The sequence below is a fragment of the Humulus lupulus genome, chromosome X, assembly GCF_963169125.1.
Source record: "Humulus lupulus chromosome X, drHumLupu1.1, whole genome shotgun sequence".
Taxonomy (NCBI): domain Eukaryota; kingdom Viridiplantae; phylum Streptophyta; class Magnoliopsida; order Rosales; family Cannabaceae; genus Humulus; species Humulus lupulus.
Window position 1 is genome coordinate 215,855,175 of NC_084802.1, and position 19,009 is coordinate 215,874,183.

Below are 19,009 nucleotides of genomic sequence, written 5' to 3' on the forward strand. Positions count from 1 at the left end.
GAAACACCATTTTGTTGTGGCGTTCCAGGTGAAGTGAGTTGGGATTGAATACCATGCTCACGTAAATGGTCCTCAAATTCATAATCTAAGTACTCTCCACCTCGATCTGATTGAAGTACTTTTAGTGAATTACCTAAATTCTTTTCAGCTTCTGCTTGGAATTCTTTAAACTTACCAAAAGTTTCAGATTTCCTTTCCAATAACTATAGGTAACCATTTCTCGAATAATCGTCAATGAAAGTGACAAAATATTCATAACCTTCTCTAGCTTGGACATTTAATGGACCACAAACATATGTATGTACAAGTTGAAGTGGTTTTGGCTCTTGAACCTTTAGCAAAGAAATGTCTTTTGGTCATTTTGTCTTCTAGGCAAGATTCACAGACTAGGAGAGAACCAATAGATAGTTCTCTTAAAGGACCATCATTTATTAGTCTGTTAATTCTATCTAGACCAATATGTCCCAATCTCAAATGGCATATATATGTTTCACTATCATTATCTATCTTCTGTCTTTTAATAAATCTAGGATTTGCAGTTTTAAATAATTCAGAATTATAAACATGCTCAACATTGGACTCTAACTTGTAAACTCCACCTTCAGACTTTGCAGAATAAATGTCAAAACCATATTTCGAAATAACAATTGAATAATTATTAAAAGAAATATTAAAACCTTGTTCATGTAATTTTGATAAGGAAATAAAATTTCTAGAAAAACCTGGAATAAAATAAACATTGTCCAACACAATAAATTTATTATTATAAAAAACTAGGCGAGCTTTTCCAACTGCAGCTGCCGAGATCTCTTGCCCACTTCCAACTCTAGGATCACCTCTCTATGAGCCAGCTTCCTCGATGTACTAAGACTCTACGAAGAAAAACAAACATGATTAGTGGCTCCAGAATCAACTATCCAAGATGAAAAATCACCTTCCACTAAACAAGATTCTAAAACAAGTAAATCAAATTTACCCTTTTTTTGTCTTTCAGTTCAGCCAGGTACTTAGGGCAATTCCTTTTCCAATGACCATCAACTCCACAATGAAAGCATGATCCTTTCAGTGCCTTCTTTTTGGAGTTCTTTGCAGAATTATTCTTTTTGGAAGACTTGTTGGTCTTCTCTGGTTGTTTGTCCTTTTTCTTGTCCTTTCCTTGGCCACCCTTCCTTTTCTTTGAATTACCATTTGAAGTGGAAGGCTTTGTTTCAGCAACATTTTCCTCCTCAACCTTAGTGGAACTTTTGTTTAAAGACTCAAAAGTTTGCAACTCATTCAGCAGTTGGGTCATGTTGTACTCCAACTTGTTCATAACATAGTTGGTAGTGAATGCTGCAAAAGCTGGTGTGAGAGATTCAAGTATCACCCTTGAGTTCTCTCATCAATGGTCACACCATGGATTTCTGCATCGTGCAATATGTTGATCATGTCTAGGACATGTTCTCTAACATAAACATTTTTCTTTATTTTCATATTCATGAAGCTTCTAGTAGCACCATGTCTGCACTTATCAGACTGCTGGCCAAACATGTCTTGTAGAGATTCCCAAATCTTATAAGCTGTTTCAACGGTTTCAAACTTCTTTTTGAGCACATCGCTCATACTAGCAAGCATATAACATTTGGCCTTATTGTTAGATAAGATCCAATTGTCATACTTTTCTGTAGCAGTTTTGGTAACAGTGAGAGCAGAAACCTCAGGACATTCCTCATTCAGGACAAACATGTGGTTTTCACATATCAAAACAATGTTCATGTTTGATTTCCATTTCATGTAGTTATCACCAGTCAATTTCTCATTAGCAAGTAAAGCAGTTACAAGGTTTGGATTGGACATATTGCTGAAAAATAAATAAATAAAATATAATGAATTAATGCATATAATAAATATCAATTTATATTTGAAATAGTAAACATGATGCATGAATACAACACATAAAATAACACACACAAAATAGTTACTAGTCCACGATAAATTAATTTGAAAATTAATGGACTAGCCTTGGGGTAGGTCAGACTAATCACAAATTAACCTTGAGACAAGATCTCAACTCCATAAGTGAAAACTTTAAAACTCATTTTTCTCTTTTGACTTATGAATTACCGTTAGTTTGGTCAAGATGTACTAGTCGTGCTCGAAAGTCTAGATACATCTTCAGAGTGTAACCCATTATTTTTCGATTAATGACTTAACTCAAGAGTGTGCCTTAGGGTCAGTCAAACTTGAAATATCACTGATCTTATTCTCTTTTCAGAAGTCAACCTTGAGATAAAATAAACATATTCGGAAGCCTTTCCTTAGGGAGGCCGCAAGCGGAGGCGACACGAGGCCCTTCCTATGCCTCTCGGTGTTCAACCAATAATGGAGACTATGAGACTTATTGTCATAATTCCCTCTCCCACTCACTATTTTAAAAGAATGTGTTTTTCTCAAAATCAATATTTTTCAATTTGGTTGTAAAACGAATTAAAATAATCAAACTTTGGGTTTTAATACTATAGCGTCCCAAATTTTCTAATAAGACTTAGGGTCTTGATTAGTGTTCCGGGACGTTAATAATTGATTTAATTAAGGTAATATGTGAACTCAATGATTATGTGATTAGAAATGCATGTGTTAGGTGAATTAAATATGCATGTGGACCCCATTTGGCTATTAGGGGCATATTTTTAATTTGAACCCGTTGAGGGTATGATTTTGAGCTATGTGTGGTGTTTCCGGCATGAGGAGATCCTGTCCCACGGTGTTAGCAGAGAGTCACGAAATTGGTCTTTAGTTGTGAGATTGGTAACTACTAGTAACTTGAGGTTGGTGTTGTTACTGAAATAATAAGTAAAAGGTGGTATTTTTTCAAAGAGTGAAAGGACTAGGTTGCCCTTGAGGTTTAGTATAGAAGTGAGGGGTAGAATGGTCATTGAGGTTCTAAACTAGACAAACCCACAACTGAAAGTTAGCTTTCACGTTCTAGGCTTCTCAAGAGTTCCTTGGTACTTTGGTTCAAGCTTTCAAGAAGAAATAGGATAGCACAAGACTAGGCAGCTGGTTTTTTGAAGGAATTTGGAAGTGAATTCATTTGAGGAAGAGATTAGCAGCCATCCACACCTAGGACTCTCAAAATTTAAGAGAAGGTAAGGATTTCATTTCTATGGTTTAGGTCTTTTATGTTGTTCTTGAGGAATGTGAAGTTGATTTCTGAATTTAGGTTTTGGGATGAAGTTTTGAGGAACTTAAGCTTGGGAATTTGAGGATTGAAGCTTGGAGTGGCATTGGAGGCAGCCTAGGGTCGAATTGTGTTCTAAAGGTAAGGATTCCTTCAAGTTTTGAAAAGTTTCTGGTTTGGTTTAAGTTTTTGTAGAATTTTAAACCATTGATTGAAATTGAGTTTAGGATTGAGTTTGGATTGGGTTTTGATGCATATATGTTATGTATGTGGTGTTATTTGGAGTTTTGGGACTTGGGTACACTTGGGGCCTGGCTTGGGTGAGTTTTGGCTCGGGGAAAAATGGTGGAAAAACCCAGTTTTCTGGGTTCGCGTAGGAGCGTCAGGGTGCTGTTCTTCCAGGCAGCGGCGCTGGGATGATCCAGGGCAAGCCATTTTCAGGGCCCTTAAATTTGTATTTTAGGGCTTAGGCCCAAGGGGCTCGGCGACGATTTCACCATCCTGTGTGGGGAAAATTGGAGGTCCTGAGAGCACGAGATTGATTCCGGGGATCAATTATAAAATCAGATAGTAACGAGAACGTTACTTGTGGTTTGTGACTAGGTTACTACTGGGACTCAGGAGAGGATCGTTCTCGGAAGTCATTATTGCTTGCCTGACTGGAAGCACTCGGATTAAAGGTAAGGAAACTAGTGTACACGTAGAGCAGGGTGTGGCCCTATTGTTGTATTGCAGGGTGTAGCCCTATTGTCTGTATTGTAGGGCGTGGCCCTAATTTTTCTGTTTAGTATATGATTAAATATTTGTTGATATGATGCATGTGTTTTGAGTGAACGACGAAGGCCGGGAACAGCGAAGGTCGAGAACGGCGAAGGAAACCGAGTACGGCAAGGGGCCGGGTTCGGTATTGAGCATGCTGAGTGCAGGCCACTAGGGGGAGATCCTCTTGGGGTGCAAGAGCCACCCTCTCAGTGAAGACCACGAAGCCATGGCTTGGTATAGCGCCTGGGACGGTGTTAGCCGCTATGTGCTTAGCTCGTTGGCTATTTTGTTATATACTGTGAATTGCCATGTATGTATTATATGCTTTGTGTTGAGTTTTCTTGCTGGGCTTCGGCTCACAGGTGCTCTATGGTGCATGTAAGGGCAAGGGAAAGGTCGACCAACTATGAGTACGGAGAGTGTGGAGCAACAGGTACATGTTCGGTCTACTTGGTTGCCACGACCAGGGTTATTTTGGGAAAATGTAATGTATTGGTTGTTTTGCTACCTAGGTCGACCTTACTTGTATTTTTGAGTTGTAAAGTATTTCCTAAACAGTATTTTGGGATCCCAACTATGTAGCTTTTTAATGATTTCAATGAATGTCCTAATTTTATAATTAATGTTATTAAACGAGTTTTATTTCATTTTAATCACACTTTTAACCTAAAACCTCGATTAGCGGGCTAGTGGCACATTTTTAACTCACTTAGTAACGACTCTAAGGAAGTAGGGTGTTACAAATACCCAACAAGTTATTGAGGCCCAATTGGAATTTGGACTCACCATAATTAATTCAAAAATTATAATTAAACACTTTTAATTATATTGGGCGGCGACTAGGGAGGTCGACAGTGGAGGAGGGCACAGCCGTGGGTGGTGGATAGCGCTCACGAACAGTGGCTGGCAGGGGCGGCGACTCGGGCCTCGGGGTTCATGCTCGAGGCTCGGGCCATAATAGAATTTAATCCATAAATTTTTTTAAAAAATTACAAAATTCCTATTCCCCAAAATGGCTTACAATTTTTGGATATCTAGAAAATTTAGAACTTTTCCTGACCCAAAAGCACCATGAAAACCAACCCTTAAGAACATAAACAATTCATACATAAATATTCATCCATTCATATATTACACATAATATAAAAAATGCATATGATACCCACACAGTAATTAACATACGCAAGGATTAAAGATGCCTCTGGTACCAATTGTTAGGAATTGTTCCTAGTGCGCAGCGAAAATTGCGGTAATGGTAGTATTGTATACAACAAAAAAATTTCATATAAACAACTTTATATGATGGTCTTTTAATATGCAATGTGCTAATCAACAAAAAATATGTATATGTAAAAGTAATACGAAATGATTTACCTCTTGTAGCCTATCAAGAATCCTTGAATCTTTTCGTATATATTTCGATCTTCCTATCCTCACTTGAGTACTCACACAAAGATCTTCCAAGACGTTCTCTACACCTCAAGATGTGGGTGGGCACATAGAGAACAAGAATCAAATTTGTGAATCAAAAGTATTCTCAACACATGAGACTCTTGATTATAGGCTAGAGAGAAAGATTTTTCTTTTGTGAGAGAAGGTGATAGGTTTTTCTTAATCTTCTTATAAAACTTACTCTCCTATTTTCTATCATGTAGAATATATAGGTATAATAATAATAATAATAATCAAATAAAATTGATCATCTTAATAATAATCAAATAAATGATAATTAAAGACAAAGTCTTACATTCCATTCTAAAAACCATTTTCAAAATGTTTTATTAATTAATTAAATAAATGAAAAAACCAATAACTGATCATTATCAATAGTGGTAGACACATAGGGCAGTCCAGGAAGCCCTATGCTTGTAATACCTCCCTAAAATAAGAGGATTTGATTTTTCATGCATATTTATTTTAATTAATTAATAATTATAAATTCAAATAAGATATCATCTTTTTAAGGAAAAGATAATAACTTGAATTTCAAAATTCAAAATTCAAATTTTGAATTTTCATTATCATCTTATTATTAATCAAATAAATATAATCAAAACCAATTTTGACTATCCATATTTATCCATTCTCACTTAAATAAAATAATTGATTAAAATCAATTTCTTTTATATCTACACAATTTCGAAAATTGCATTAATGCAATAATAAATTGTGTAACTTCATTTATCACATATATTTACCCCGAAGAATAAATATTCTCTCAAATTGCTCATTCACAGTTTAACCCTTGTATCAACTCTTACCTTGAATAGTGTTGATAGAGCCACCCTGAGGACCTATGGAGCAATAATTCCAAGCTCCAATAAATAAAAGATTATTAACCAAAACTCTTTGATTCAATAATCATATTTATTAATCTCATGATTACTCCACTATAAATATGAGAATGCATTCTTGAGAATTAAAGACATATTTACTGAGTACTTTATTGTAACCATAAAGTGTCCATTGATATAATCATTACATACAAATTAATCTGCTATTGATGATTCATAATTAAGTGAGAATAAAATTACTGTTTTACCCTTTTAATTATATCTTGATTCCTAGTGTATCATTGACTTTACTAGTGAAGGTTAATTCATAATCTGATTATGAATTTGACGTCATTAACATTTTTTAGTTCCAAAAGCCAACCCAATATGGAACCATTATTCAATCTATAAGAAGGTATAGATTCCATATTTGTTAAGCTATGTCCCCAACCATATACATCATTGAGTCCCCAAAACAATAGTTCTTAGCCTGATCATTCTGACAAACCGTAACGCATGAATCAAAGGATCAAATGACATATATAGAACTTCAGGATTAAGATTAGTGTGTATATGATCATCAGTTGATGTGTTTTATAATACTACGAAATGGTATGTAAACAAGTATTATCAAATCACATCTAGTCCAGTTCTACATACTCTCAGTATGCAAAGTACCTCCACTAAAGTGTCCTACTACACTAGTAACTCGGATCTAGGTCACACGTATTCATAATACTAGTGGACCGTTCTATCAATAATTAATCTAAAGATTCCACAACTTTATTTTACTGCAAATTATTTAAGTCCATTATCTCAATCTCGATCCTCTCATACCAATATGAGATTGAGACCACATAGATGAACTTGGGAATTTTCTGATATTTACTTAATATTATTAACAATAATATAGTACATAAGCTACATATACACAATAATTCAATTCATTTATTCATTTCATTAAAACCATTGTCACCTACAATTGCTTTAAGGGCACAATTCCAAACACGGTTCACACAATGCCGATCTACTTTGTCTTCTACGAGCATTGGAGGTTGGTTCACACAGAACCGACCTACCATGGCCACATGGTAGGTCGATTCCCGCACAACCGACCTCTCATGCTAACCTTTGACATGCATGATAAGTCAGTTCTGTGTAAACTGACCTATGAATATATGTTAAGTCGATATAAGCGGAACCGATTTTTCATGACCGATGGCTAACTAGCAGATTGTAGCAGTGTATGGAATTATATTTACAGAGTTTTCTCTTATAGTCCATTAATATAATCAAAATATGCAACTTTGTCCTCCATTTATTGGTTTGCTAATTAGAGCTAGTCATGAATTACCGTTTTACCCTTCTAATTACCTCTTGTTCCTTAAGTACCATTAATGCACCAATGAATAATTCATATATAATCATATTATAGATTTGAGCTCAATAACTATTCAGACACTGAATTAACCCTTAAGGGAACCAATATTTGATCTGTTAGGAAAGCATGGATTCCATTATTGTAAAATCATGTTCCCAGCCATTCATGATGTTGAATCTCCAAAACAAAAGTCACTAGCCTCATTATATTAAACGACGTTAACAAATGATTAAAAAGAATCAATAAACATAAACAGGAGTTCATGATAACTCAAGATTTAGATTGATATACAAATGATCATCTTTGAAGATATGAATTAAATCTTTATGGCAAACGGTGAGTTTATAAAGATAATTAATTGACATCGATCCTGTCATATATAATCACAATTATATAAAGTACATTTACCAAGATGTCCTTCCACATCAGTAATCCAAATCTAGATTACTTGCATCACATATGCTTAGTGATAACTCTTGAATAAAGAGTTACTTTTCATACTTCTGAGCTTATAATTTTAGAATTAGGTTGAGTGATGTTTGTGTATTTTGTTATTTTTATTTAATTCTTTTTCTTTTTGTGTTATTGTGTCCTTTTTGGTGTTTTAGAGCTGAAGGTGTCAATTAAGGAATTTAGGTATGAAATTGTCCAAAGAAAATAATAAAAAGTGAAAAGACTCTTATTTGTTTATTGTGTGCTAAAATATTAGGTTTGCTAGAGCAGATAAAGTTTTGTTGGAGCATTTTTAACATGAATCAACGAGGAAAAGTCACCATATAAGGGAAATACACGTGGAATTTCATTAATTGATTTGTCAAATGGTGGTGAGGTGGCAACAAATCAGAATATTAGCTGCATTTTAGAAGGAAGATTCTAGAGAAAAATGAGGAGGCTCACGTGGAGTGCTTGGAGGGCATTTTTGGCAAGAGAGAAAAAAGGGTTTTGTACCCTACTTAAAGAGGAGAAAAGGACAGCGTCTATTACAAAATTCAGCCAATTATTATAGAGAGAGAGAACCAACAAGTACAAGAGTTTTCTGCAGTACAAAGAAGGAAAGAGAAGAAGGAAGAAGAGGAAAGAAGAGAAGCTTGCTTCCATCATCATCTTTTGGGCTATTTCTTCTCCCTTGTCATTTCTTTCCTATTTCCTCTTTGTATTTGGTGTTTAAACTCTCATGGATAGATTTGATTTTGTATTTTTGTTTATTGTTTTAGCTATGAACTAGATCCTTTGAGGCTTGGATTATTAATGAAATCTATGTCTTAATTCTAAATTTATAGCACTTTATTTTAGTAATTTACCCATTGTTCATTCAAATGTTCTTAATGATGAATTCTTGTTATTGGTTGATCACCAATTACAAGATATTGAGTTATATTTGTGCTGGGAAGTTTGAATATAATGGATAGATTTGAATGACACAAGTGGATAATCGTGTTAAATTATGTTTGTGAATAACATAGGAATGTGTTATTTGCCTTGTGTAACAATGATGAATTGATGCTTAATTCTGGATTATTTAACTTGATTGACATAGGAATATGTTAAATTAGGTGGAAGAATTAATATCATTGGTCTTGAAAAAGTTTCATGAACATGTTTTGAATTCTTGTTAACTCTGGGTAATTTGCTGAGATTTTGCTGCCGCAAAACGGACAGGTCAATTGACATAGAGGGATTTAATAATTCAAGCCTATTTTAACCAATCGATTTTATCTCGCTTTCATATTAGCATTGCAGTTTATTTTTTAGCATTTTTAATTGATTCCAAGTAGTGTTAGCTGACAAAAATCAAAATAATTTAATTTGGTTACTCTTGTGTAATTGTTTGGTAATTAATTGACGCATTTAGTTTTAATTTGCAATACCTGTGGAGATGATTTTGTATACTTATCACTTTATTACTTGTTTTGTGATTGTGTACACTTGCACATATTTGATTAAATATTATCACAACACTTAGTAAACCATACTAGTAACCATTCATTGAATATTATTGTTGTACCCTAAAATTAGCATAAGTTCAATTACTCAGCTCGGGTACAGCTGACAGATAAATATGTGGAAAAATAGCCAAGTGGAATATCTAGTTATTAATGATGTGAGCAGCTCGAGATCCAATGTAGTTCATACACAGTATACAGGTTATCATCTGACCTACACTTAAGGTAACAATCGAGTTTGGGACTCATAATGGTCAGATCCAACTTTGGGCGCTTTGAAGTTACTATGAGCTCGGAGTCAGGTAGTTGTTAAACACGAGATCGGGTGAGATATTTAGCTCATGAGAACCTAGACATAACACATACTAAAAGATCCCAGAAGATTCGGGGATTCTTTATACGCTCATTAATGACAAAGCTGTATCATATATCTATCATTTATTATCCAAGATAGTAGGAGTATATTTATTATGTTATCAAATCATATCCCTATGAAAATAGGAACAATCTATATTAATTATATAGCTTATTTAATTACGCAGTTTATTTACATAGTTACCCAAACCTGTCCATGGAATTCCCCTATAAATACTAGGAATATTGGACAGAAAAGGGGAGACTTTTTGTATTACTGAAACTCTGCAGAAATAGAGAGAGAAAAGTAATAATATTGACTCGTGGAAGGTGGATTTTAACCACTGAACCACGTAAAAGGTCTATGCTTTTGAGTGAATGTTTATCAGTTCATTACAGTTTATAATCTAGCACTAATCTACCCGTTTAATTTCTTAATACACTGTTGGCGAAAAACCGCGTCAACAGTTTGGTGCTTTCATTGAGAGTAAATTAGTGTGTCACAAGTTCCAGTCGACTTTCATCATGGTGGTCACTCGCTCAATGCATGATAAGGACACAGAACAGCCTGGTGGGCAGGAGGCCCATCATACCGCTGTTCCTAATGAAAGGGGCCCGAATGTTCAGCAACGTCCAGGAAAACAACAGGCGGATCAGGACGATACTGGGAGTTCAGCATCACTACCACCAAAACCTAATCCAGGATGTATGACTACCGTCGAGATGGAAAATGCCCAGTTAAGGAGCCATCTCACTAGGGAAAATAGGAAAATTGAGGAGGTCTTGGCTTGGTTACCCCCTCTTGCAACTGACGTTAATGTTGGAAAGAGGCAAAGTGGGTCTCATAAGTTCCACAGGAATAACTGATCTAAACCGAGTCGATCTGTCAGAACCGCCACTCCAAGTTCTATGCCTTCAGAGCAAAACCACCAGAATGCTCGACCCACTAATCATCATAGGGGTCATCAGCATGTCAGTCGGTCGGTCAGGACCGCGACCCTAAGCTCTGTGCCTTCTTCACAGATTCATAAAAATGCCCATAACAATCTGCAGGGAGGGGCTGGGACAAGCTCACGAAGACACAATGCTCCAACAAATACCTCTGTGCCACAATCAGAGCCCCAGGCACAGAGAACTAGGGGCGTTGGAGTAGAACCAAGGCGGGCTAATTTAGTCCATCCTGATGGAACGAGGATAGCCTCACTCATAAGGCATCTGTGATTCCCCAAAATCCCTAATGAGGTTTAATGGTCGGATTAGTATGTCGGGAGGGCCATAATTGATTTATTATGCCATTAAATGATTATATGCATGTTTATGTGAATTGTATTATAATATAATGATAAATGCATGCATGTGGGTCCACATTTCGTTATAAGTGCATTTTGGTAATTTGGCCCGTTGAGGGCATAATTGTATATTTTCATGCATGTTGGTGAATTATTGATGAGGCCACATTATAATGTGGATTTGTTCGAGCTATTCGGCATGAGACGATCTTTTAATACAACTTAGCGGTTTGGTCATAACGGGGTTAATTTCGGGGCTCAGGGTGAGTCTCGGGGTAATTTGATGATTAGTGCATTACCGGGAATAAAAGGGTAATGGGATATGATTTATTTGTATTTGAGAATATTGGGAATAACGGGAATTGGAGAGCGTTAATTATAATTAATGAGATAGGGGAGAAATGACGGTTTTGCCCTTGGTGGCTGTTTAGGGTTTTATTTAAGCTTAGGGACAATATTGTCTTTTGACATAAGGATAGATATAAACCATTGAAGGCTATAGAAACTTGCAAAAACAGAGCATAGTTTCCTTCTTCTCCCAATAGTGTTTCTTCTCCTTTTCTCTTTGAATTTTTGAGCTCCATTTGAGGAATCAAGCTAGGGAATCAAACCTTAAGTGTCTAAGGTTGAGTTCCACCATTGAAGAGGGTTCCATACTGAGCTTGAGGTAAGTTTCTAGCCATTAAAACTCTGGTTTTCTACTCTGCTTTCATTTGGTTTTCAGATTGAAATTTAGATTAGACAGTTGAGAATTGATGGGAGATTTTGGCTATGATTGATTGGGTTATGATGCCTAGGACTTGTAGAGTGGATATTTGGGTTCTTTTGTGAGTTTGGTTGGAGTTTGGGATCAAGTTTTTAAGGTTGGAAATGGAGAAATCGAAGGTGGGAAAAACTAGGGCAGTTCAGCCTGGTCCTAGTGCTACAGCGCCCAAAGGAGGGCACTACAGCACTAGCCAGGGCAAACTTCCCTGCTTGTAGTGCTATGGTGCTAGGGGGGCAGCGCTACAACGCTACCCTGTCTTTCTTGATTCCTATTTTGGGCACTTTTGAGGGTTTTTGGCTCGGGGTTTCAATTCCTAAGGCTCGGGATCGAATCTACTAATCATTTGGGTACGATTCGAGGTCCCGGGAGTGAGGTTTAGGTCAAGAACCTTTCATTGCTCATTTTCATTGATGGCAGTTATATTTGGTTATGACTAGGTGACCGCTAAGGAATCAAAAGGACCGATTGTTCTCAAAGGTCATTTTTGTATTGTTTATTGCTCGAACCAGAGGTAAGAAAACTACACCCCATATGTGACATGCATGGTTATTAATGAGGCATGTTGAGTGTTTTAAATGTGGACATTGATTGCATATCAAATGCTTAGCAAATCTTGCTTACTTGTGAATGGCACTGACTCATTAGTCAGAATCGGCAATGGTGTCAGTATTAACTGTGAAGCTGTGACTCATTAGTCAAGTTCGGCAGTAGTACTAAGCACTGGTCGTATGGTATTGGCTTGTGAGTCAAGAATGGTATTAGCGTGTTTAACGCAAGCCAAAAAGATTAGATCCAATCAACATAAGCATTATCGTCATGAGCATGAAATTCTTGACTGACCTTAAGTTCGATGAAAAATAAAAGCACTTGTCTAGTCTAATGGCTAGTTACTTAGAGTCAGGACCAGAAGGCCCAAGTGACTGCATCGTCACATGGCTAAGGGTGCGGAGCCCAAGTTAGTGACTCACTCTCATCTAGTTCAAGTTAGTGACTCACTATTCAGTCACTCGTCTGGTTTAAGTTAGTGACATACTCATCAGTCACTCATCTGATTAGGGCTATACGCCCCAGCATGATTATTAGAATCTTGATATTATCTTATTAGGGCTACAAGCCCCAACATGGTTACCAGAATCTTGAAGTGATATTCACTCATCTGTTTAAGGCTATAAGTCATGTATGATCATCATAATCATCATCTGATATTGTATACATGCAGTAATGAGTTTTCTTGCTGAGCCTTGGCTCATGGGTGCTATGTAGTGTAGGTAAAGGGAAATAAAAGCTCACCCAGCCTTGAGTGGAGAGCTTAGGTGGTGATGTGTACATATGCGGCCGCTTGACCACCACGGCCAAGGTGTTTCTCAAAGGAACTAGGGGTTAACCCTATTTTTGCCGCTTAGGTCGACGGGTTGTAATTTTACACTGTAATGACCGTTTTGGATTGTAAATAACATGTAAACGCTTTTATGGGCCATGTACAGTTTTATGTTTTAAATAAAATTTATCCTTTCCTTTTGATCGAGATTTTTCACCTTAGCCTATTAATAACACCTAGATGCACGTTTATAACCAAATGACTCGATTAGCGAGTTAAGCAAGGTTCAAAGTTCACAGTAACGGTCTTGAAGTAACTAGGGCATTATAGCATCCTCTATCACCTGTAAGATATCCATCACCACCTCGTCTTCATTGAGATGTTCCAGCTCGTGGAAATAGTAGGAGAAATCCTCCCCCGTCCGCAAATACTTTTGCCCCACGAACGCATGTTGATAACCCAAGTCCTCGATCTCAACCGCGAGCTGTAAGTTTCACAAACGAAAGTTATTGGATGGAGAGCTAGCGTAGAGGCAGATCCAAGAGCGACCTAAGAAATCATTTGAGTTTAGCACAAAGTCCCCGATATGATCCACATCCCGACCTGCGCGATCATTTGAACTCACAGAGGAGGTATCCAGGTCGGGATGAGGACGTTAGCTATACTTGGCATGAGGGAGGTCTGTCCATTGTACGCGACAATGGGAATGTCCCACATAACCAAGCTCGAGCTTGGAGGGACAATAACCCGTCAAACATCTATAATAGGATGGGAGCTGTTGAATAGCCCCAGCTAACCTAGGGACTAGGGACCAAACCCTTAAAAGACTGGCTCTAATGGAAGAGAAAATGAAAAGACTCTTATCTGGGAAGGAAAAGGATGATTTCAACTCAGATGAGGAGCTCGAACCTTTTGCTCCAAACATTGCTGCGGCAACATATCCTACAGGCTTTAGGATGCCACACATGTCGAAGTTTGATGGAGATGGAGATTCGTCTGACCACCTCAGAATGTTTATCACTATGATAATGGCCCATAATGTCGGGCTCGATCTAAGGTGTATCTTGTTCCTTGCAACTCTAGTCGGACCTGCTCGGCAGTGGTTTAAATAATACAAGAGGCATTCGATAAGCTTGTGGAAGTTTAAAAGAGCATTCTGAGCTTCGTAGGCCGCTCGAGTTAAAGCCGATTCATTGGCCAACATAAAGCAACAACCTGGTGAGACATTGAAAGCATACCTGGCCAGATTTGCCAATGTTGTTACACGAGCTAGGGACGCTAATGACAATTCCAAGCTCATGGCAATGAGAACGAGAATCCTCGTCGGGGGCGACCTGTGGCAAGAACTCCAAAGAAAAGGAGTTAAAAGCATAGATGAATTTATGGCCTGAGCTCAAGAATGGATAAACCTGGAGGAAGCACAAGCTTCTATCACAGGAACCAACCAGACCCCTACCCAACCCATTGGAACGATAACGGATGTTGCAGCCATGGCTCAAGTCGTTACTCATAATAACCAAGGGGAGAATAACAAAAGGAAAGGGAATGGTGAGAGTGACCAGAGTGGGACAAAGAAAAACAAGTCCGTAGAGAAGTTCAAGCCTATTTACGCTACCTATATCAACCTAACAGATACCCGAGAGCGTATCTTTCTGGCTAATTCTAATCGCCTCCCATGGAAGAAGCCACAACCTTTAAGAAACCAGAGGGCAAAGAGAGATCCTTCAAAATTTTGCCGATTCCACAATGACATCGGTCATAACACTGATGATTGTCGACAGTTGAAGGATGAAATTGAGACTCTCATTTGAGCTGGACCATTGACCCAATACGCCCGAAATCGGGTAGTTCCCAATCTGCCTGCCAGGCAGAACTCTCAGTCAGTCCCAGAGGCTCCGATAGGCCAATATGGAGCTCAGGAAAATCAGTTCAATCCTCCTCCAATAGTAAGAGGAGATATAATCACTATTGATGGGGGACCTCATTTGGCGGGCACGAGCAGCGGGGCCCAAAAGAGGTACATCAATGAGTTGAAGGCTCGTAACGGAGTGGAGTTCATCCCGGAGTAGTGGTTATCGAAACAACGATGATTGGAAAAACAACCAATCATTTTCACGGAAGGGGATGCTAACCATGTCCAATTCCCACACAATGATCCCCTGGTGGTAACCATGCAACTCGCCAACCGAAGGGTTCAGAGAATACTGGTGGATAACGGAAGCTCTGTAAATTTACGTTTTAGGTCCACCCTGGAAAAAATGGGACTGTCCATATTCGATTTGAAGGCGACCTCAATGATGTTGTATGTGTTTTCGGGTGAAGGAACATCAGCCATAGGGATAATCAAACTAGTGGTGACATTGGAAGAAGAGTCGCAAACTGTCTCCAAAATACTCAAGTTCGTTGTAATCGAATGTTCGGCCGCATACAATGCGATTTTGGGCCGACCCGCGCTGATGGCATTCAAAGCCATAACATCGATCCAACATCTGGCAATGAAATTCCCCTCAGCTTCGGGGATATGCACAGTCAGAGGAGATCAGCTTGCTGCCAGAGAATGCTATAGCATTTCTATGATGGGAAAGTCACAACTCGGGCAACAGGCGATGGTCATAAGTGAGGGAGGTGAGGAGTCCCAGGAAGTAGAAGTCACTCATGGGATGGAAGAACCTCAAGAAGAAGCTGGTGAGGTCGTCCAACGTGACGACATTGATCCGTAGATAGGCAAAGATAGGTCAGAGCTCAAAGCCATAGAAGAGCTCGAGGAAGTAAACATCAACCCCAAAGAAGCTTCAAGAGTTGTAAAAATTGGAAAAAATCTTGAAGACAAAAGAAAGGAGCTGGTCAATTTTTTATGGAAGAACCTGGATGTTTTTGCCTGGTCATACGAGGATATGGTGGGAATCAGTTCGAGTATAATAATGCACGCATTAAACTTGGACAAGAACGTTCCTGCAAAATCCCAAAAATGAAGGCTTTTGGGAATAGTACGAGCTGAAGCGCTAGAGGAAGAAGTAGCTTGGTTACTAATATGCGGGTTTATCAGGGAAGCAAAATACCCGATCTGAGTTGCCAATCTTGTGCTGGTCCCGAAGCCAAATGAGAAATAGAGAACCTGTATCGACTTCTCCGATCACTACACCAAAAACTACTTTCCACAACACATAATTATAAGTCTTTTGAAAATGTATTATAATATATACTATGTAAAAAGTGGTAAAGTAATAGAAATAAAATATAAAAAAAGAACCAGCCTACCCCGATACCTTTTTTCCCATTCTCCTTCTCGTCTCTTTCTCTTCCCTTCGCCCTAGCCGCCACTCCCGTAACCACCATCATCCTCAACTCCGACCACCTAACCACCATCCTCACAACCCTTTTTCTTCGAGCCAAGCTCCAAATCTCAGGCACCCGTGAACCCAACCCCCGAACCAAGTGACCCCAGGTGCGAGCCCATCTCTGCGTGCCTTCGACCCAATGCGACTTCCATTCGTGGGCCACCACCAGGCGCGATTCTGCACCCGTTTTGCTGTAGAGCCCCGAGTGTGCACCAAGCGAGGGCCTAGATTCCAAAAGCCTAGGTGCGATTCTGCACCCGTTCCGCTGTAGAGCCCCGTTTCTGATGTTCCAGAGAAAACAATCATCTTATAACTCTTCGGTCAGTACTACTTCCTCTCTCTTCTTTTTTATTTTCTCTCTTTATCTCTTTCTGTTTGGTTCTCGAGGAACTATGGAAATTGGTAAGTGAGAAAGGAAAAAAAAAACTCAGACCTTTATGAGCTAAATCCAAATGCTCTTTCCCTTCTCTATGTTTCTTAGATATCTAACCCTCAATTACAGTTAACAGAGTTGGCAAGTTTTATAATTCAATTCTCAATCTCAATTTCAATTTTAATTTGTATTATATATTTTGAGAAAATTTGAATAATAATAATAATAATAACAATAATAAGTTTTTACTATTAATGTAGGATGAGAAGTTTGAGATTCGGAAAGAGATGTACAGGGGTCAACAGTATAGTCAGATTTACTTTGCTCGTCTTCACATGTTGAGGACTATTCTCTATTCCCTTACTCCTAATTGGAAACCTCATTTACCAGGTCCTTGCAAATTCTAAGACTAATTTCAAAAGAGGTTTAGTTGTGTTGTAATAGTTTTTTTTTTGCTTCAATCTTGTATATGCGTTGTGGTTGCATGTTTATTTTGATTTGGGTTTTATTTTTATTACTACTTTGTAGGTTTTTGATGTTTAGTTCTGTAGATGTTTAGCTATCCGTTCGAGCTATGGCTTTCATAAATCTTGTTCTCCTGTTGAGTTTTACAGTACGTGTTGTTTTGGAATTAGAAGAGGGGAAGCAATGCATAGTTGTTGGAACCTTGTACAAGCACATGAAACTTAAACCTTCAATTCTTGAGGAGTACTCTAAGGAGGTATAGTTGTTGCTTGTATTGGTGCATATATTTTGATACATGATCATTGGATTTGAATAAGAATGGAATATTTGGAAAGTAAAAGTCTGCAATCTTTCTGTTTACAGAGAACTGTTGCCCCACTTGTCAAGGTACATAATTTTATGCACACAGATGATTACCTTGTCTTAGAAGATGAAAGTGGAAGAGTTAAGCTTAGTGGCCATGCTCTTTCACCTCCTGTTTATGTTACAGGTAATTTTCATGAACAAAGTATTAGAATAGAGTATGAAATATTTTGTTGATTTCATTCGGTATGCCTTTTAAAATTGTTAACTTTTGATTAACATGATACTTTGATAGGGGTGGTTGTTGTTTTGCATGGAAAAGCAGGACCTGGTGATTTCGATGTTGAAGATGTTTTGGAAGTTGGCCTACCTCCACAAATTGAGAGATCACTTAAATCAAGTATAATCTCTTAATTTGCCTAATGTTCGTTAGAACTCTGTGCATGGTCTTTTTTTCTCATAGATAGGACATAAGAAGTAGAATCATGTAATTCAAGCCAATAAAGAAACAGTTGAGTCATACCGTTGCTATGAAATATGACCATTGGTTTCACTCCTTGCAGAAGAAGACATATATGTTGTTTTTGTATCTGGGTTGCGAGTTGGAAGTGGCAATTCTAACCCTCTCCAGTTTCAGCTTCTTGTTGATCACATTACTGGACATCTAGGAGATGAAGAGGTTCATTTTATATTATCTATCTAATTTAATGTAGCTCAAAAATTGACAAATTTTTGGCATACTAACTTTCTAGAGCTAAAAAATGAACAGGAACAAGGTATTGCAGCACAAATAGTTCAAGTTGTAATTGCTGGAAATTCATTTGAAATTGCTCGAGAACTTCTTAATGGACAGGTGAGGAATGTTAGATGTGTACTAGACATATTTTTACCAATTTTTGAATTGTTATATACAACTTCCTATATTGAAAACAAGATATCTTTATAGTTAGTATTGAATAAACTCGGCTGTAGAAAAATGCAGGTAAACGTAAGTTGTGTGCCTCGTATATCTAGGCCTTCCTAATGTTTATATGAAATTTGGCACTTTGTTTTATATTACTATGTTCTCATTTTTTACCTTCTCCCAGTTGTGTTCTTTGATAGTGTCAAGATTTATTACATTGAATTGCTTACAATACAGTACCTTTTCTGGTCTTTATTTATATATTGCAGACTTTGGCTTCAAAGGATCAATCAAGGTTATCCGAGCCTATTAAAGAGCTGGGTATCTTGTTGACCCAGGTTCTTTTGTTCTTCTGAGTGTAAACTTACTTCCTTTTTTTT

At 37.7% G+C, this 19,009-nt stretch overlaps 1 protein-coding gene across 1 annotated transcript; it reads left to right on the top strand.

The window, feature by feature from the left end:
• Positions 1-17,564: 17,564 nt before the first annotated feature.
• On the top strand, positions 17,565-18,985 carry LOC133806758 (DNA polymerase delta small subunit-like; the record flags this gene model as incomplete). Its single annotated transcript, XM_062244848.1, has 6 exons — positions 17,565-17,678; positions 17,786-17,912; positions 18,021-18,125; positions 18,289-18,404; positions 18,495-18,578; positions 18,899-18,985. Coding segments are annotated over 6 exons (633 nt in total), but the record flags the coding sequence as incomplete, so codon positions are not given.
• Between the last annotated feature and the right edge of the window lie 24 nt (positions 18,986-19,009).